General features: G+C 38.9%; 1 protein-coding gene across 1 annotated transcript in view; it reads left to right on the top strand.

Annotated features, from left to right (window-relative positions):
- ASPH (aspartate beta-hydroxylase) overlaps positions 1-18,943 on the top strand; it is a 95,524-nt gene extending 76,581 nt beyond the window's left edge. Inside the window, exons 23-27 of the mRNA XM_010291727.1 lie at positions 345-482; positions 6,970-7,105; positions 7,944-8,035; positions 12,854-12,987; positions 18,620-18,943. Of these exons, the coding sequence (XP_010290029.1) occupies positions 345-482; positions 6,970-7,105; positions 7,944-8,035; positions 12,854-12,987; positions 18,620-18,770 (651 nt within the window). The 3' untranslated portion in view covers positions 18,771-18,943. The remainder of the gene's footprint in view (positions 1-344; positions 483-6,969; positions 7,106-7,943; positions 8,036-12,853; positions 12,988-18,619) is intronic.
- Positions 18,944-21,546: the final 2,603 nt, after the last annotated feature.

The following is a 21,546-nucleotide window of genomic DNA, read 5'->3' as shown; positions in this document are numbered from 1 at the left end:
ACCAATATGACAAACAATTGGATCTCCCAAGCTCAAGGACAGTGCCTAGATTGTGCACCCATATTTGGTGTGAACGGTTGTGAGAAGATTATCCTATTTTGCTAATGTTGGATTGCACAGAGTTGGCTGCCTGATTTATTTTGGGATTGTTAGTTGGGGTTTTTTGGGTTTGCTTGTTTTTTTTTTTTTTTCTTTAAAGTGTTTGTTACTATATTTCATTAGAAGAATAACCCCAGCATCCAAAGAGGCAGTCTGTTAACTTACCAGAAAAGCGTGTTACTTTTTTTCTGTGGGAGCTTGGCTGATAAGAATTTGATTGTTAACATAGGTTGTTAACATTTTAGGCATACAAGTGGTATGAACTTGGATACCAAAGAGGTCACTTTGCATCAGTTTGGCAGCGCTCTCTCTACAATGTCAAGGGACTGAAAGCTCAGCCTTGGTGGACAGCAAAAGAAACAGGTTATACGGAACTGGTGAAGGTAAGGCAGTTTGTTTCTCTGTATTTTGTTTTGTTTTGTTTTTTAATAACAACGATACTCTAAGGTATTAAGTAGAGAAAATGCTAATCTGTAACATCTGAATCACTGCCTGTGAGTACCAGACACTAATGTCTGACTGAGCACAACTAGGATACTATAAAATGAGCTCAGGCATTTTCAAAATGGAGAGTGGGTACAGGGTAGCTGAAATGATTAATAAACACAAAATTTGCATGGTAGACAAGCATAATGCCTTAAGTGCAAAATGACAGCAGACTTTGGTAATGTCTGGGACACCCATAGTGAATTTCTCATAAGTCAGGAAAGGCTGTGTCCTTCCTCCCTTCTGTAATATTTGGTGACTTCTCTGGAAGCTTTTAACTGCAGAAAAGAAACAAGTATAGACTCCCAGCGATGGATTTAGCAAAAGATAACACCATAGAATTTAAGTTCTTTAAAGTTCTTTTTTTATTTAATGCAAGACAAGTAGTCTGGTTATTATTCATAATAATAATTTATGTTTCCAAAATAGCATCATTTTAATTGTTTTATTTTAATAATTTTAGATGATTCCTAAAAAAATTAAAAATAAAAAAGGGGGGAGAACCCTGTTTTTCCTGTATGTTTTAGTTATTGGTGTGTGGTTCAGCAAAATTATTCTGCACAAATAATTTAAAACCGTAAATGCTTGTTTGCAAGAGACTTCAGAGTGATTGTTTCATTATACTTAGTTACATAACATGTTAAAAACCTACTACGAAAGGATGAATTTTTTTTTAAAGAAAGAAAAATTAAAAAAGGAAGATTACTCCTTTTTACGCTTTTGATGGTAGCATAAATAAGGCTAGGAAATTTAGATTGAAGTGTGATTCTCCAGTGTAGTTTCAGTCACACAAAAAAAGCAATTAGCTTTATGAACTAGCATTTGGGAATATTTGAAATGTGCATGTAGTGAACTTATTCTTGAGGAATGTGTAGGAATAGATACTTCCTGCCATAAAGGAGATGGAGAAACTGGGAACTTCTTATCATACTTTTGACAAACAACAAAGAAGGAATATGCGTTATTTTACTGATGTTTTAGAGCTATCTTCAGGGATGTTTTACAGCCTCTTAACACATAAGATATTCCTTACATATTCCGTTCCAATTCCTAAGTCACAGAAGGTAATGATCCCATCACCCCTGGTGTGAGGAGACAAGGCAGCTTTGAAGGATGAAAGAAATCAGTTTCCTGTTATAAAATGGGCAGGGCTCCATCTTGAAGGGATTTTCTTCAGATGGATCAGACCACATATGGAAGCCTTGGTTTGGATCTGCATCCTGCATGGCTCCTAAGAAGAGCCATTCAGAAGACCAACAAGGATAGAAATTTACTCCTGCCCTCCACAGCACAACTGTCTCTCTGGAAAACCACTCTTACCTCTTCAATCTTATCATTTTGCAGTGTATATCTTATCTGGTTTATTAGCCGTATGTCATTGAATCTGGACTAAATTGGTGGCTGCTAATTTACTTATATAGTAATTTGGGGGTGGTAAGATTTACATTCTTCAAGATAATGTTCACAATTGAAAATATAAACCCAAAATACAAGTTAAATGCATCAGGAAAAATATTTGTATTGTTGTGTTTCCCCCATAACTCAAGAAAGTACTTGAAGTTTTGAAAGAAAGCATACTTGATTCTGATAACGTACAAGCAAAATTTCAGGTAGTATTCTCCAGAAAGTGGCAAAAAATCATTGAAGACATTGTTTTTATTAATTTCTGAAATAGTCTGACTTCTGTACATGTTTTAGTTAAAAAAAAAAAAAACTATTTCCCCATTCCACAGAGGAGCAAAAACCAATCAGCAGTTATTTCATACTGCTTCATCTTGATACGTTCCTCTTACATCTGTGCGGGATATATGGGAAATGCTGCCAAACCCCGATGATAGAATTTGATGTGGAAAACTGCCGTATGAAGGGCAAAGCACTGGAGGCCCTGACCCTCTCTCCCTGTGTTTCAGCACTTGTTAAATGTGAACAAGCTATTTTCAATATCTTGGTGGCTTAACGGTGCTAACTGAGGATTTATTTGTGGCTAACTGAGACAGTGCTGAAGGTAGACAGGCAGCTCTTTTTGGTTCATTCTACTAACCAGCACAGCTGTGGTCAGTAGCATCTTATAGGACAGACCTGGCTTGGTTTTCTTATAAAGGATCATGTGTTTTCTCGGGACTGAAGATGGAGATGTGAATTTTGACAGTGCCTTGCTTTTTCCACAGAAAACACGAAGAAAAAATTGTCTTTTTTTGTTATTCCCATTTAATAAATTCCTTCTGAGGGGCATTCAGCTCACCTAACTGTAGCCATACAGACATAAGGCATATTGTCCATGCTAGTGGTCTAGTTTACAGGTCAAAAAAGAGGTATCTCCAGAGGATGATTAATTTTTACTATGTTAAATAACTACCTAAGGATGGCATGTCTCGTTTCTGGTGTTAACTTTCCTACTGCTTTACCAAAAAAAGAAGCATAAACAACTAATTTAGGCCTGTTGTTTAGCTGCCTGATGGGTAATATTAAAGACAATCTCCTACTTTATTTACTTCACTGTTACCTACTAGCCTCGATGTCTTAAGGGAGAGGGTTTTTTTTTAATTTCTTAAAAAAAAAAAAAGACTGAGAACATCTCAGTAACACTTAACAGGATGTGTATTATGGTGGTAAATGGTAAATCCTGGTTAGTGCTACTGTGCCAAAGGGACATGGATCTTTGCATCTTTTTAGCTGCTGCTTGTTACTGCTTAAGTTTTTTGTTGCTTCATTGAAAGAACAGGAAGGGGCACCTGCTTTCTCAGGGAGCAGAAAATATAAGCCCTTAAATTAGGAAGAATGTGTCATGTGATTTATGTAGAACTGTTCTGTTAATGTTTCTGATCTACAGTATTTCAGGCCTTTGGATTTGGAGATTCACTAAACTCTTTCTTGACTGAGCTCAGTGAAAACGAAACCTTACTTTTATCTTTGGAAAGCTGTCCTCCTCCCTTGGGGCAATTAGCCTTACATGGGAGGTCTTACTGAGTCATTGCATCATTCTCTGGTTACTTTTTTAGAACCTCAGTATAGCATTATTTTTCTATTCTGGTGCTTGTTTAAAAAAATAATGAGAGGTACAATGCTGTTGGATCCTAGAGACTTTTCACCAGTCTGAAACTAATACATAGGTAATGACCTTGGTAACATTGTCCTTTCCTCACGTTGTGTCCGTTGACTTTTGGAAAGCACCCAGAGGATGCTTTGCCAATAATATACTACAGTGAATAGCTGATTGATTAAAGTAGATCTTGTATTGTCAGTTTTCTTTGATGGCTTAGATTTTATTAATTAAAAGTTTAAAGTGCAGCAAAACCAGTGCAGAAGAATGGAAGTACTGGCAACAGCACATATCTATAATGTTTTCTGTAGAGTGACAGCTAGGGCTTAATGGTTTAACTAATAATAGCTAAACATTCATACTTAAGGGAGAAATTAAATTGAAATATGCATTTAAAGTGTAGCTCGATGCTCTAAGGGGAGCCTTGTGTTGAAAAGAGCAGAGATGATGTGTAAATATGCTGATGTTTAGGCACTGTGAGTGACCAAATGTGTGCAAGGAATCTATTTTGAGAGGTTTAAAATACTGTCCCTTACTTGGAGGTCACCAGTGTTCCCCAGCAGAGACACAGTAACTGATCATGAACATTCTCCTACTCTGTTTCAGTAACAAAGTGAAATAGATTGAAGTCTTCACCATGGTTGTATTTTATAGTCCAATGGGTGTGTGGTCAGTAGCTATGCCTCACATGAGGGGTAGTAACTTAATCTCTGCCTGTGTCATTTATGACCATACATTTGAAAAGGTTTGACAGCACAGTATAAAGATTCTTTTAATATAATAGTCACACATAAAAATAAAACAATATTAAAAAATCCCTATTTAAATACAGTAATGTCTTTGCCGATAAAATCTACACTATTGCCAGATGTAAAGCAACTGTAAACTTCCATTATTGTTAGAAACTGTATTTAAAAAGCCATATGGAGGTTTATGGGAATCAGCTGCTACGAAACAAGTACATATGCTCCTAATGCTGTTCACCACCTGATTCTTCAGTTGAAATCAGGATATTGCATCAAACATAATATGAATTTGTTGCTCTAACCTGAGGCTTGAATCCCTACATATTATGCAGTATAAGCATATTTAACTTTTTTCTGCAGATATCTTGGATCAAGAGCCTTAAGGTCGAGTCCTGGACTCAGTCGTTATGTTGTAATGGTGTTATGCATTCTTACCGTTCAAGATATGCCTAAGAGTCTGTCAAATCAGGAAGATCAAGGCTGAGCAGTGTTTGAATTCCAGCTTCTTTTCTACCTAGGTGTTGCCTATTACTCATAGTAAAGCACCATAAGTGTCTTGAATAGATGGGGTTCATGTTTTCAGGAGTATAGAGGCGCTTTTGATTTCAGTGCAAGTTATGTCTAAAACCGTTGAGAGGAGCTAGTTCAAAATCAATGATGTATTCAAATCACTTCATATTCAACATGTTAGGGAAGGAGCCTTAAAAGGCAAGGACAAACACATACCTTTGGGGGTTAACGTTCAGCCTGTGCACTTGTGAACGATTAGAGGTGACAAAGCAGCTGTTGCCCGCAACTCCTTGGACCACTGGTGCTCTTCATGCATCATCTTGTCTTCATGGGTGAATGCCCCCTCTTACCTTTTTTTCAGAGAAGGGAGTAGGAGGAGTTTGAGGAAACAGAGAAGCAGTTGTAATATCTTTTAAAGTTTTCTGGTTTTGTTGATCTGTATCACTTTAATTTGAGGCCTGCATTATCCTGTAAGTTACTCTCTTCTTTCTCTTCTCCAGCCAGTGCAAAAGCAGGTACTCAAGCTGGTATTTCCTTTTGTAGATATGGCAGCGCTGAATCAGTACCAGCACTGTTCCCATACTCATCTCTGATCAGGTGGAAATGTCACAGTCCCGTTCCACACCCTGCGTTTTGGAAAAGACAGTTTTCCAAAGATTTTCTGCAAAACATTAATACTTCCTGTTAATATTAACTGTTAAATGAGCGTTATGGAAACCCATCAGTGGGAGAGAATACGGTGAATGCACCAGGAAAAATTGTAAGTGCTCTTCCCCTTTACTGATGGATGAGAGAGAAAACAATTTGCTAGGAAGAAGAGAGTACTATAATAATAGAACTGCAATCCTAATTTTCATAGATCTTAGCCTACCTAAAAATGTTCTAGTGGGAGAAGGTTGCTGTGTTATAGACAGCATGTTCTAGCCATGGCTTGCTGAGCCTTTTATGATATATCAACGTACAACCTATTTTGTGTGATCAGCTTGTCTTTTAATTGAAAAAACTCAAGTGGAAGATGCAACTGTTCAATTTAAATGAGGAAGGCTAATAAGCATATGGAGTTTTAAGGATAAAAAGGGGCAGTTATATCACCTAGTCTCCCAGACTTTTGAGTTTTACTCAGCTTTACGCATCATATAAAGAGGCAGTGTGGGAACACTATTTTCAATATGAAATTGATTGAAAATCCCTTACAGAAATGCTTTGTTCAAGAGCACAAAGGAAAAATGTAGAAGTGTTGACCCAAAATAAGATTTAGTGAGTAAAGTAAGAATCTGACAAATGGAAGTCACTTTTATCCAGGTCCATTGTTACATTGTGGGTTTTTAATTTATATTGCTATAACATTAAAATTACTTATTTTTGATATGAATAAAAGGTTTCCTGATCTATCTGATTTTTACAAGCATAGTGTCCTAAGGCAGCAGAGAACAGAATTTTTAGTTCTATAATCTTGTGGTTTTAGTATGTATGAAGTACAAGGCAGCTTACACATTTTTAGTGGTTGTGTCTATAAATCATCACCTGGCATTTCAAGTCGTATTTGATCTTTTTCAATAACATCAGCATGTGCAAGTGAGTCTTTGCAACCCTTTTTGAGGATTTAAATCATAACTGTCAACGTAAGTAGCCTGTTTACATTTGTCCTCTTTGAACTGTGATGTTCTGTCAGCAGCTGGAGTTCCAGGTTACGTGAGTGGTTTTCTAGTCGCAGGAGTGCTCCAGGTAACATGTGCTGTCTTTAAGAAGATCAATACTCTTCTTAGATTGCAATATGAAATGATCTGTTAAAGAGCACTTAGGCTAATCAAAAAACAAGTCAAAGTGAGGCCTAGTCTGCAAAGAGGCTGGGGATTATTGAAATTTTACGACCCCAATGTAATTGAATCTGAAGAATGCTGTGAAAGTTGTTTTTCCTGCCTTAATGTGTCAGAAGGGAATTGAATATACAGAAACTTGATAATGATGATGAACGCTTTTTTAGTGCTTTTAAATTAAAGAAAAGTTAATAATGTCAGGGAAAAATAAAAATGGTACTAAAGCTAAACACAGTAAGTTCTCAGTGCAGTAACATGGCTCTCACAACAGTCCTTAGAAAAAAATTGGAAGCTCATTCGGGATGAGGGACTTGCTGTGATGGATAAAAAAAGAAGCCTCTTCCTGCCTGAAGATGAGAATCTACGAGAAAAAGGAGACTGGAGCCAGTTTACCTTATGGCAACAAGGTAAAACATTTTGTATTTCTTCTCTTGCCCCAATTTGACTTTCTCAGGTAATATAGTGTAGCAACACTTTTTTTTCTGGAACCGTTTTTGTAATCACTGAATCTGCAGAAGGGGGGAGCTAGTAAAATAGCATCTGGGACCCATGCGACAGTGAACAAGAGTTCTTTATTCTAAACCATGTTGTCCCCAAGCACTTCTAAGACCCCCTTTGAGGGTAACACTCCTCTTCTGGCAAGGCTGCCAACATTTTGCGTGGTAATTCATAGTACAGATCAGCCTGAGGGAAGACGGGAACATGGGAGAGGGCACATCCTCAATATTGTGTTGTCAGCTAGGTGAAATCTATCATTCAGAAATAGCATGAGCAAAAGAATATGCGCTTTATAAGCCTGCTGCCCTATCCCTGAGCTGTGCAGTGCGAGGCCCAACTATTGGAATGACCTTAAATACTTATAATACGAAAGAGTACTGCAAAAGAAAATATTAAAAGCAATTTATATCAAAACATAACCTGGTGTTGAAATGATAAGATGTTGGTGGCATTTTTTATCTTCTTTTTCTATGCAGCCTCATTAATGATTATACTTTTAGAATCATGTTTAAAAAGTGGTAGAAAGCCTGCTCTTCACAAATAATGTAAAAGCAAAGATGTTGCAGGCTGCTCTGATATTGCAATGTGTTAATACTTCTGTTTCATAATCTGTAAAATGGGAATAATAATATTTACCTGTCTTTCAGTGTAAGCTCTTTGACAGCTTTGTTGTTCTTCTGCAAAGCAGAAAACAAAGAAATGTTCGTTCACTGTTCTTACCAATACTCTATCCATTATTTTCATTAGGAAGAAAAAATGAGAATGCTTGTAAAAGTGTTCCGAAAACATGCACTTTATTGGAAAGATTCCCAGAAGCTACTGGCTGCAGAAGAGGGCAGGTACCTGGCAAATTTATTCGGTTTTGCAAATTCCTAATGCTGGGAGCAGATGATTTTGAGGAACACGTATAAAGGGATGCCTGACCTTGGTATATTTAATCATGCATCAAGCACACAATGAAGTTAACAGTAAAAATATGCCCAATTTTAGCCCTCAGCAAATACAAGGTGAAATATGTCAGCTGAAGCCTTTTGATGGAATCTTTAGTTGAGCCATTTTACCTTGTGCTCGCAGGGAGCTTGTGGTATGTAAGCAGTTATTTGCTATGGGTCAACCAATAAGTAATAATTTACCAAACCTCAGCCCCAGGTGACCTGGTCTGACTCACACCTAACCCTGCTTTGAGCAGGAGGTTGGATTAGGTCCTTTCTAAGCTGAATTTTTTTTCTGGTCTGAACCTAACTACAAGACTAATTCAGTGAGCCGGATTTTCACTGTGATAAACTTCACCCATCCACCCCAGCCTGGCTGCGTTAGACAGAAGGAGAATCGCCTCATGGAAGCCAAACAACAGTACTGCTGTCACAGGCTTCGTTCCTAAAGGTAAAGGAAGGAAATTTTACATCCATGAGCTGTGGCCTTGGATGCCAACAAATTTTGTTTCAAGTGCTTGGTCTACACTGATGACTCTGCTACACAAATTAACCTCATTAAATCAAGCAGTAGACATATATGGTACGGATCAATACATACACATCTGAATGAATGGCCCAACACAGATATCTGTAGGACATCTGTGATTCTGTAGGACAGAATTCTGCAGGACAGAATTTTTCATTATTCTTTTTTTTTCTTCTTTTAAGTCATTATATTTTATCTGTAATGACTACATGAGAATAGCATGGAAAAGTTGGAAAACATAGTGCTAGCATAATCCTAACTCAGAGCCTTGAGAGAAGGTATTCAACTTTTTCATCAGACTCTTGCTTTTGATGTGCAGAAGCACACTAGACAGCTCATGTTGTGGGAATGAACAAGGCTATTGTTTCATTGATTTGTTGTAAAAGCTGGTTGTAGTGGATATAACTTATGAGAGAGGTCATCATGCTCAGTGTGGCTAACAGCCAGAAAACTGCTTTCTGTGGCATCCATAACCAGGATGGATCTATCCCAGAGAGCAAATTCTCTTTGAGAGCTACTATTTTGTTCATATTTTTTTGGTACCCCACACGTTATCACCAGGATGTGGTTTGTGGAAGCATTGTGTATGCACAGTTATAGCTGTAGTCATGAGTTTTGAACATGTAAAATGTAAAATAGTCTGAAAAATTATGCTCTAGAACGCCGAAGTTTTACATCAATATTAGGGGATGCCTAGGACAATTTTGGTCTTATGCTAGCCATGCCTCGGATTCTTACTGGTAAATTAAATTTAAAATATCACCTAATCTCTATTCACATACTGAAGCACTTGGAAGCAATGGGAACATACACAATAAGGAAATTAGGAATTCTGTGGTAGATAGACCATTTGGATGCTTTGGTCACCTTGTGTATTGACAAAGATAAAAGAAATGTAAAATAATCAACTACCTTGCTCAGTGCTGCTGAAAGACTATATAGAACAATAGCAAGTGATCATGTTATTAAAATTATGTAATTCTAAAATAGCAGTAAACTAAAAGTAGCACAGGTAGGTTTAATTCTGGGCATTTCTTAACTCTTTGGAATTTTACTTTACAATCGTACTATAACTGGTCGGTAGTTCACAATTCTTTCTAGTACTCGAGGACAGCACATACACACCTAGACTGATCTGTGTGGTCAGATAAAATGCAGGAGAGTAATCATTCTGCAGTCCTGGTATATTAGCATTCAAAAAAGTGTTTTTCTGGGATATTAGTAGCTATCCTGCATAGCCAGTTATTTGCAGTGCATTAGGATCTGAGAGGGCAATCAAGTTAATGCATCTTGATGTAGCAGAGGTGATGGGTTGGAGCATCTGTGTTGACGACAGCCACTGGAGCTTACCACTTGCTGCCATAAGAAACTGCTGTTAAGCTGAAAACTCAGATAGTGGGAATGGCTAAGGCATTAGACACACACTGTCATCTTCTGATTTTGTTACAGTTGGAGAGTAAGCAATGCCTTAAACCCTATCCCTAGTTACCCTATCCCAGCCTGATGTGCAGCTGTCTCAGTTGAAAAGATGCTTCTCACCACTGTCATGCATTATTCACACTTCCTGTTCGTTGGGTTGTTGTAGAATCGCAGAAAGGTTGAAATGGGAAGGGATGCCTGGAGATTACCTAGTCCAACCCCTTGCTCAAAGCATGATGAACTCTGGACTGTGTCCAGTCAGGTTTTGAATGCCTCTAGGAATAGAGACTGTACAGCCTCTCTGGGCAACCTGTTCCAGTGTACAGTAAAAATGTGTTTTCTTATGTTTAAATGGAGTTTCCTGTATTTCAATCTATGTCCATTACCTCTTTGCCTTTCACTGGATACTGTTGAGAAGAGCCTGCCTCCATCTTCTTCACTCCTCCTATCAGGTATTTATATACATTGATAAGATCCCCCTGAGCCTTCTGTTCTGCAGGCTGAGCAATCCCAGCTCTTTCAGCTTCCTTTTTTATGTCAGAGGCTCCAATCTCTTGATCACCTTTATAGCTCTTCACTAGACTTGTTCCCGTATGTCCATGTCTCTCTCATAGTAGGTAGCACAGAACTGGACCCAGCACTCAAGACGTGTCAACAACTCTGAGTAGAGGGGAAGGGTAACCTTCCTCAACCTGCTGCCAAAGCTCTCCCTAATGCATCCCTGGAGGCTGCTGGTCATCTTTGCTGCGAGGACACATTGCTGGCTCATGTTTAAATTGTTGTCTATAAGCACCCCACATTCGTCTTCTGGGAAGTTGTTTTCCAGACAGTTGTCCACCAGCTTGTATTGATACATGGGGTATTCCTCCCCCGTGCAGAACTTTGCACTTCTGTTTGTTGAACATCATAATATTCCTGTTTGCTGCTTTCTCCAGCCTGGCAAGGTCCCCATGAATGGCAGCAAAAAAAAAATAAATTAGTGTATCAGCCATTCCTGTCCAATTTTCTATCATCTGCAAACTTGCTGAGGGGGATGCACTCTGTCCCATCATCTAAGTCATTTGTGAAGCTATTAAACAGTGTTGGACTTAATATTGAGCCCTGGGGTACACCTTTGATGAGTGGCTTCCAACTGGACTTTGTGCCTCTGATCACAACACTTTGAGCCTGGCTGAACTTCCAGTTTTCAATACACCTCACTGTCAACTTACCTAGTTTCTATTTCATCAGTTTGTCAATGAGGATGTTTATGGCAGACAGTACTGAAAGTCTTAATAAAGTTGAGATAATCAGTACTCACTAATCTCCCCTCATCCACCAAGCTAGACATCTTGCCATAGAGAGCTGGTTAAGTACAATTTCCCCTTCACAAACCCATGCTGACTGCTCCCAGTCACCTTCTTTTCCTTCATGTGTTTGGAAACGGTTTCCAGGATTATTTGCTTCATCACCTTCCCAAGGATCAAGGTGAGGCTGACTAGCTTATAGCTCCTCAGATCCTCCTCCTTGCCCTTCTTCATGATAGGAACAATATTTGCTTTCTACCAGTCCTCAGGGACTTCTGCTGGTTGCCATGACCTTTCAAAGATTGAGTGTGGATTCACAACATCGTCCAGCTCCCTCAGCACCCATAGGTGGATCCCATCAGAACACATGGTCCAATTTGTTGAGTTTGTTTAAATGTTCCCTAACCTGATCCATCTCCCCTGAGGGTAAGTTGACTTTACACCAGTCTTTTCCACTGGTCTCAGGTGCTTGGGATTCCTGAAGGTCAATCATACCAGTTAAGATTGGGGCAAAGGCGGCATGTACTGCCTCAATCTTTTCCCTGTCCTTTGTCTCAGATCTGCCACATTTAGCAGCACATTTTCGCTAGACTTCCTTTTACTACTGATGTATTTGTAGAAACCTTTCTTTTTGCCCTTCACTTACACATCCAGGTGCAACACCAGGAGAGCTTTGACTTTCCTAACCTCATACCTGCATGCTCAAAGAGTGTCTCTACACCCTTCCTGGGTGACCTGACCCTGCTTCCACCTCTTGTGTGCTTCCTTTTTGTGTTTCAGTTTTGTCTGGTGCTCTATGCTTCCTGCACATGAGGATGAACCATTCTTAAGCTTGGGCAAGGTGATCCTTAAAAATCAACCAGCTGTCCTAGATGCCTCTTCTCTTCAGCACTGTATCTTATGCGATTTTCCCCAGCTTTCAGATTCCTAAATAAGCCCAGGTCTGCTCTCCTGAAGCTGTGGGTAGTAATCCTGCTTTTTGCCATTCTCCCTCATGATCCTGAACTCCACCATCTCATGGTTGCTCTAGCCAATGCTGACAGTGACCTTCATAAGCCAGTTGTCATCTGAGAGGGGCCGGTCAGTCTGGCTAACACAGGCCTTATGTCTCCTGTGGTCCATCCTTTTAAATGATAAGAGTGTCTGTAAGTCTTTCCATAGGAAAATAGAAGGTATTTTTCTGCTTGTAGGTAGGAGATAATTATTTGCAGGTTGCAATATGAATACTGATTATTTTTTTTAAACAAAATAAAAAATATGCATTTTTACACAAGCACACACCTGAATGCACACACACCCCACAAGACATGGTTTTTGTAGTATTGAACACCTTTAGGACATGAGAAATCACAGTTGTTGCTGAGACTCTAACAAAAGGTGACATTGTACTTTTGGCCCATCATCAAGGATGAGGTGTAATGAAGTCCCGCACTCCTAGCAGTATGGCTGTGAAGATGAGTGTGTTCAAGGGCTGCCTTTCTCTTCTTCCAGATCAAATATTCTATCATGCATCCAGGGACTCATGTCTGGCCCCACACAGGGCCCACCAATTGTCGGCTAAGGATGCATTTGGGCTTGGTGATACCTAAGGAAGGCTGCAGAATTCGGTGTGCCCAAGAGAACAGGTATGGTTTGGAGTTTTGGGGTTTTTTTTCCCACATTCCTCAAGGCTGAAAAAGGGGTGGGACTGCATGTAATTAAAAAAAAAAAGTGTGTTTTACTGATCAGGAGATGGAATATATTTCATTAAACAGGCAATTTGCACCCGAACTGTTGGTACAAACATATAAATATCAATTGTCAAACAATGCCAGAAGACTCTCTGGAGACAAAGCTGCGGTTCTGTACTATAGCATAACAGTGGGTTTAGTCCATGGACACTCTGTGTTTACTTTTACAATGCCAGTCTAATACAGTTGCCAACAGAGTTCCTCTATTTGTTTTGATTTTTGTGGGGCTTAGAATTCATTGATTATTCAGCAAAAGCTGAGACTAATCTGTACCTCCATTTTCAACACCATGACAGAATACTCTTGTATTTCTGGCAGAAGCTTTCTTCCTAGCTGATATTATTCTAATTCAGCTAAAAATTCTCCAATTGAGTTGATTTGAAGATGAACACATCTATGAAATGTTTGGCCCAATGAGTTACACAGGTAGCAAATTTCTTTAAAGTGCATTTTAAGTAAGAATTCTTACCCCTCGGGGAAAAATTATGCTGAGTTGGAGACTAGTTCTGTCTCCACTTGGTGCAAAAAAAACAACATAAAATGCAATAGCTAGACATTAACAATCAGGGCATACACTCCCCTGGGAAATATGAGAAAATGTGATAGGTTTTTACATGATATTATTAAACAGAGACAGAATAATATGTTATTAACTATATTGCTTTTTTCTTACAGACTTAATTTTCTGAGACTTATGTAGAATTCTTAATGACGCTTAATATCTATATGTATATTTTTGGGGGATTCTGTGCGTTATCTGTAGCATCTGAGTGCAACAAGCATTAATTTTGAATTGTTTTCATAGTATTCATGCACAGATATATTTCATATTGAGGAATGAAATGCCATGCCTGTCTGCATGACTGCAATATGTAGCAAAGATTTTTTTTTTCCAGAACATTTAAAAACAGCTACAGCAAGAAAATTTTAGAATTTTTGAGGATAGGAATATTAAACTGTTAATACTAAAAAATGTCACTATAGAAATGTTAGGACTCTTGCCAGTTTATTTAATAATCTGTCAATCCATGTTACAATCAACACTACCTACATCTAGATAGTAATGAACATGTTGGCTTCCAGCATGCCATATCCAAATCCAATATCCAAAATAAGTTTAAGATAGACATGTGAGTGGAGGGAGAGGTAGCCAGTGGGCTTAGAGGACTACTAGGGAGATGTGGGGTCTTTTCGCTTTAGGTTGTTGTTGTGAATTCAGATCAGTGGTGACTGAAAGGCATTACCATTAGGTGGCCCTTTAGTGGCCTGTGTGAACAAAGTGGTGGTTTTGATCTGGTTCCAAAGGAGCAGGTGTCCATGGCTCACCCCACCCATTATTAGGGCTGGCACCCTTCTTTGTCTTAATCTGAACAGAAGGGATAGTCCTGTGGAAAATGAACTTACTGACCTCCTCCTTGGTAGCAACACTCCATCAAAGTCAAGAGTAGAGAAACGGCCTGTTGCTGCTGGTACGCTGCAGACAGAGCACTCCAGTGTCCAGGCGCCTGAACCTGGCTCAGTCTTATGCATCAGACTCACTCATTTGAAATGTAAAACGTGCAAGAGCTGACTACAGCCTGTGCTGGAATGCGTTAACTTCGTTGCTTTTCGCGAGTGCTATACATTCAGAATCAAAGACAGGATTTTCTACTGATGGCAATGAAATGGGGCTTTTTTACATTCATTCCCCCATGAAAGGGGAGGTGGGTGAACTATTGTGGAAGTGAATGGTGCCATGAGGAAATCCTACCTTGGGCATTTTCAGTTCCTCCCCTCCTGGTGGTTCAGAGCCGTGGTCAACTAGTGGTAAACACTGCTACGTACATGCGAGAGAGGGAAACAATGACGATTTTGTGCCTGGTTACCTCTGTGCCACCCAGTGTGGGTGTTTAGAGGGGCAATGTTACAATGCAACCCACCCCTTGATGGACAGGCAACTCAGCTCTGTCTAGTACTGTCTTTTACTCCTTCACTTGCAGAGTCTTTCTGCAGCTGCTAGGAGCTAGGAGCTGGTACACCTCGTTGTTATTCAGTACAGCTAGAGTAACATTAGGTCGTTGGGCCATTTTGCAGTCCCAGCTCTGTAAAGAGCACAATGCACAAAAAGCGCTAGGTAAATAATATCTAGTTAACAAAATGGAATATCTCTGTTGGACAAGGTAATCACGTCTTGAAATGAAGGTGCAGAATTACAGCCTTATGGAGAAACGAGTCCGAGAACCCACCTGCAACAAGTGACGCTAGAGCCGTACAGCGATACAGAAACTACCCCAAAGTGCCTCGGTAGCAGACCAGAATAATATTGTCCTTGTGGTCCCACTGTGAGGTGTTTCTCACACCATGAAGGCGTCTAGAAAATATTTATTTGCATGCTAATGGTGGGGTTTGTAATCTGCTCAAAAGTGGCTAATAGTTCTGTCAACTTCATGACTTTTTCTTTCTTGTGCAAAACAGCACATCCCATTATGATGCAAATTATAGGTCCTGGGTTTTAACCTCTGAAGCTACTTCATCTGGGTGCTTGGAGTTTTTATTGTCCTTAACTGAGCTGCACTTTCAGTCTATTAAAGGCAGGATTTTTCAGGCTTGGTTTAATTTAAATAAAATAAAATAAAATACCACAAACCCAAAGAAACAACCCCCAAAACCCAACAACCACCCCTAACAACAACAAAAAAAGCCAAAACCAAAATACCCCCAAAACAAAAACAAATCCTCTACTCCCCAAACAACCCCCCAAAAACCCCCCAAAGTCAGCTTGATATTTTACCACGATAGCATTGCAAGTGGTTGACTCCCGTTGACTTGAATAATACCAATGTAACTGTAGTGCAGTAGCAGCCACTGCTGGTCTGTATGGCATAAAACATTTTTGTTGTCAGATAACTGATGTGGTAGCAGAAAAACACATGATTATAGCCGAAACCTGCAAAAGGCTCATTATCTGGGCCTTCAAGGCTGATGTCTGTGTGCAAGCCAGTGTGAATTTTTTAGTGTTATGCTTTCTGGTTTATCTACTCTTGCTTAATATATGTTTAGGTGATCATTTCAGTTGAAATGATCCCATTTCAATTGCCATTTATCTTCAGAACATTACAGCACAATCCCATAAATTTTGATAATTAATTTTTTCTTTTATTGAACTAAAAGTTAAAAATACCAAAATTACTTGGGAGTCTAAATCTCATTTTCACCCTGTTTTTGAAAAAAGAAAATTATTTTCTCTGTGAATGAACACAACTGAATAACCTAAGCAATGTATTTCCATCTTTGATGGCAAGACCTTTGGTTCCTCACTATCGCTATTGTTTATAGTTCTTAATTCTCTTTTAGGGCATCCATCCTCTTGGACTGCTTCAGCTCCTAAGGGATTCTGTTAAAAAACTTGATTATGTGGTCATTGTAGCATGGCTTTGACCATTATTGACTTGACTGACTGTTGTTCATCCAGGCTCACCTGAAGAGGTATAATCAGGTGCATGCTTTTGTCCTGCTGCAATGCAAAATAAGTTTGTCTGACTTTACAATAGACAAACCATGTATACACATAATCAGCTACTGTGTCTAAATGCAGTGGGTAAGACTGAGATCTGAGAGGCAGGGACAAATGACTAGCACAATGACTTTTTGGCATGTTGTGACATTATCACTAGTGGTCACTGATCAGTTGCTGATTTTTTTGCAGTATCAGGACTGCATTTATCCAGGCATTAAACCTCTTCTCAAAATTGTGAATCCAGATCTCAGCATGCTGGAGAAACGTGCCAGCTGAAACTTCACAAAGTTCAACAAAGGCAAATGCAAAGCCCTGCAAGTAATAACAACAGATCAACACCTTGCAACAGTACAGGCCGGGTGATGACTGCATAGAAAGCAGCTTTGCAGAAAAGGACTTAAGGGTCCTAGGGGACAAGTTGAACATGCGTCATAACGTGCTCTTGATGTGACTTGATGAAGGCTAGCTGTGTACTGGACTGTTAGTAAGTGTGTAGGAAGCAGTTTGAGGGGAGCAATTTTTTTCCTCTCTTCTGAACTCAGGACACTGCCTCTGGAGCACTGTGTCCAGTTTGGCGTTCTTCAGCACAAAAAAAGTCACTGATAAACTAGAGGGACTCCAGTGGAGGATGAAAAATATGACTAGGAGACTGGAGCGTGTGACACATAAGGAGAAGCTCAGAGAGCTGGTTTGGCGTCTGAAAAAAGAGAAGGCTAAAGGGGAGCCTAGTTATTGTCTTCAACTACTAATGGGTGACTGTGCAGAAGACAGAGCCAGATTCTTTTCAGAGGTGTGCAGTTATAGAACGAGAGGTAATGGACACAAGTGACAGTGAAGGGAATTCCATCTAGATAGAAGGAAATTTTCACAGTGAGGTTCGTGAAACACAGGAAGAGATGGTGGAATGTCTGTGGTTGCACATATTAAAAAATCCACCAATGAAGAACCTGAGATCTCATCCAACCTCAAAGTTGGATCTAACTTTGCAACGAGTCTTGCTCTAAGCAGAGGCTTGGACCAGATGCCCTTACAAGGTTAATTTCTCCCTAAATATGTGATTCTAAACTTCATAAAATTGACAGGAACACTGATTCTTCTGACAATATCTCCCTTCTACACTGCCTCTTCCATTGCTTTTAAATCTGGTAATTTTGTTAATTTTTCAAATGCTAGAGGTGCTCAAAACCAAGCCACTTTGAATAAGTTGTGTGTATCCCTTTTTGTGCCTGACAAAAGTACGGGTCTTGGAAAAGTACCACTATTAAAACCTGTCTCTCTCATGCTGTAATGAACGCTCACCTGGGGTATGTACATCTGTTCAGTGATCTGCTCTGCCTAAGCAGTACTTGGCAAGCAGAGGGGCTTTAAGTTATGTGGTCTCATCCCTCCAGTTCAGCTCTAACCATATAGTTAACCCAGTGTATACTATGGCATTGCAACTTTCCTCTGAAGAAAAATCCTTAGACTCAGTGCTTTGAATGGATTTATGCGACAAGACTGTTAACATCCCTGAAATTTTAGGCATGATCAGGGCCTAATTCTGTTTTTCTGATTTTTAGAAAAAGCAGAGTGATTTAATGTAGTTTATTTTCAAACCATATGGCCATATCACTGGTCATTCCCTCAGTTTCCATCAGTCATTATGTATGTGTCTGATTAGAAAAGGAGAAAAGTTGATTACTACACCAACATTATACCTGCTCCCTGCTTACTGGACTCAACTCATTAAAAGTATATAAATAACAACTATTATGAATGTCTGAATGTGTATGAGGGCATAACTATGCAGATTGAGGGGAAACAATCTCTCAATAATAGGAACGTCCATTAGACTGACCTTTCTGTAGTTTCTTTCAGTTAAAACTCTGATACTCCAATTTCTTTATGTTAGGTAGTGAAATCCTGACTGTACAATATATACTGTTTAAATCCTTCTCGTGTGTCAAAGGCATCTTCAGAGCTGATATATAGCTTGCCTGCTCCATGGCACTTCAAATACTGCACTAAAGCATGTTCTTTTTTGTGTTTCAGAACCTGGGAAGAAGGGAAAGTTCTTATTTTTGATGACTCTTTCGAACATGAAGTATGGCAGGATGCTGAAAATTATCGCCTGATATTCATCGTGGATGTGTGGCATCCAGAGTTAACAGCACAACAGAGACGCACCCTTCCTGCTATTTAAGGGGTTCCTTCTGATGTGCAGAGCAGAGGAGCTTTAACCCCTCTGGAGTATGCAAATGAGATTAATTTATCCAGCATACCAAGACTACAAGTATTGTAAGGATTAGAAGAGATAAGGATGACATTCTGCGATCACAGAGGACTTGATTTAAAAAAAGGAAAAAAAAAAAAAAAGAAGGAAAAAAAAAAAAGCCATGTTTTATTTCATACTGGTACAGCACTGATATGTACTGTTTTTCTGGCTGCAAGTTTGAAAATACAAATCTTGTCAGCCAAAGAGCCATAGGTCTGGATTTTCAAACTGAGGAATGTGCAGATGTTTTTGCCATGCCTATATTATACATACAAAACCAGTCAGTCAGTCACCTGCCCAACCATGCTCAGGCACAAGATCTGCGATTCTACATCTGCGAAATACTTCCCAGGCCTTTATCTGGGAGGCGACATGTGAGATATTTACAAACACATGCACACAACTGACTTTGAAAATCAGTATGCAGTTGTAATGTTAGCTGCTTTAGGCATAGAACATGTCCCTATGTTATCAACTGTAGATAATGTGAATGGGTGATGTGTATTTTATATTTTTTTCTACCTAAGTAACTGTATTTTTCTAGCGTAATTATGAACAAATATTCTTTAATCAACCACTATTTTTAAAAAATACAATATATGTATAAGTGCATCTTTAGCTATCAGCAGAAGGAAAACACTATATATGAACAGATTTCATTTTTGCCAAGTGTGGCCTTCTCTTGCCTTCCTGGAAATGCAAACAGAAACTTGCATAATCAGCTGCTTAGTGAAGCTTTGTTCTTCTAAAACAAGGTAGTTCTCTTAGTTAGCAGGCAACCTTCAGTTTGATAATGTGATTTTGGAAGATGTTGAGCAAATGTGACATCTGTAAGCTCAGATCTTAAAGTGCTTAACAGTTCTTAGGATTGGTGAACTGCTGTTTCTCCTATCTTTACAAAATCTTGTGTTGCGATATCTATTTTCTACCCAGCAAGGGTCAGGGCCTCCTTTTAGGCTGCCCTTTGGTGGTCATTCATCAGGAGAAAAAAAAAAAAAGAAGAATTTCTTGTGCTTTGGGCAGAAAGACAAGGTCTAACTTGGTTTCCTGCCAGAATGCAGAGCAAAGAGCTTCAGGTTATTAATTTGTATTAATTTCTGCTTCCAGAATCCTACAGAGTGCTAGAATGATCCTTTAATTGACCTGATGGTGTTTTCCTTGTCTTGAAATGTATGACACAATGCTGAAATAGTCTTATCCCGGTACTGTTTACAGTATGCTCTGTATTTGCCATACAGAATTTACTCTATGGTAAAAAGGCCTATTTTCAAGAAAAAAAACTGGTTGGATGTTTAAGCAGTTGGCTGATCTTTTGGGTCTGTACTGTTTAATGGGAGATGGAGGGTGCAGGGCCCTCCACTGTTAACTTCTAAGATCGCTAACAGGAAAGAGAGACCTGAGGTTGCAACGTTGATGTTTATGGCAGGTTGTTATCTACTTGCCCACAAAACCAGCTGGATGTGGGTAGGTGTTCTAGGATGCTCCGGGCTTGTCAAGAGCAGCGGCGTCATTGCCAAACATTGTGAGAGACAAACACTACGCAAGGAGACATTGAGGTTACTTGGTCTGCACAGCTTTGGCTTATTTGTTAAGTGCTCGGTGGTTTTCTACTGTAGAGACTACATCATGGTACCGAAGTATCATGACCAGAATGCCACGTTTGCTGAAGCAGATAAGAGCTTTACATTCCCATAAACTGAATGCTTTTCAGATTTTGTACTTTATTTACTAGGTAATTAAATCTTGTAATGCCATGTAACACATGGTGATTGCACCATAAATTAGTGTAACCAGTTTCTGCAGGTATGCACTTTAATTTCCTTTTTGACTATTAAACTGATAAAACCTCTCTGATCAAGAGTCAGTTTTAGACAGCTATGATAATTAGGCTTTAATGTGTTGTCCATATAAAAAATAACACTAAGACTATGCACAATATACAAGAAAGTAACAATTCTCAGTTAATCATCATGAAAACTGAAAAGTTTTATACGTTTCATGCTTAAGAAGATATAAAAATACTTTTGGAGAGCTTTAGGAGAATAATGTACAAAACTGGAAATAAGGTACTCGTTATTGTGGGGGGTCATAAAATCTTGTGCTAGTTGTTTAGTCAGAGGCTGTATTTTGTATCTTTGTAAAGTGGTCAAGCAGTACAAATTATAAACTCTATTGTAATTCCTTAAAATAAAGACATGGTTTGTAAAGAAGGAATCAAGAACTGTTTAAACCAAAATTTGTGGTTTAGGTATATTATTATTAACGTTGCATATTAGTTTCTATAGCTCAGAGTAAATACTAAAGGAGTGATAAAAGCTTTGGAGCTTTATTTATGAAAATCCATGCCATCCTTCAGATTGTTTCATTGTTCCTTTGAGGGCTCATACTTTGTCTTTTCCAATCACGATTGGCAAATAGATAAAATTGGCAAATAGATAAAAGTAATGTACCCAAGATGTGTGTGTGCCAGAGTAGCACTGTTTATTAAATTGTGCAGTGATGTATTGGCCATTTAAAATCTTAAGTGCCTTGAATATGGCAATGTGTATTATCAATAGCTGCTGCAACACTGAAGTGAATCTACTCTATGCCTACCTGTCAAGAAGCTGAAAGCATATCTTTTTGTTAAGTACAGTTACTGGATTAGCTATGTACACGGAGAGGATATATATATAACAAACTACAGAAATTATGCAGTGAATAA

The sequence above is a fragment of the Phaethon lepturus genome, unplaced genomic scaffold, assembly GCF_000687285.1.
Source record: "Phaethon lepturus isolate BGI_N335 unplaced genomic scaffold, ASM68728v1 scaffold9800, whole genome shotgun sequence".
Lineage (NCBI taxonomy): Eukaryota > Metazoa > Chordata > Aves > Phaethontiformes > Phaethontidae > Phaethon > Phaethon lepturus.
This window is presented reverse-complemented; position numbering and strand designations above follow the sequence as displayed.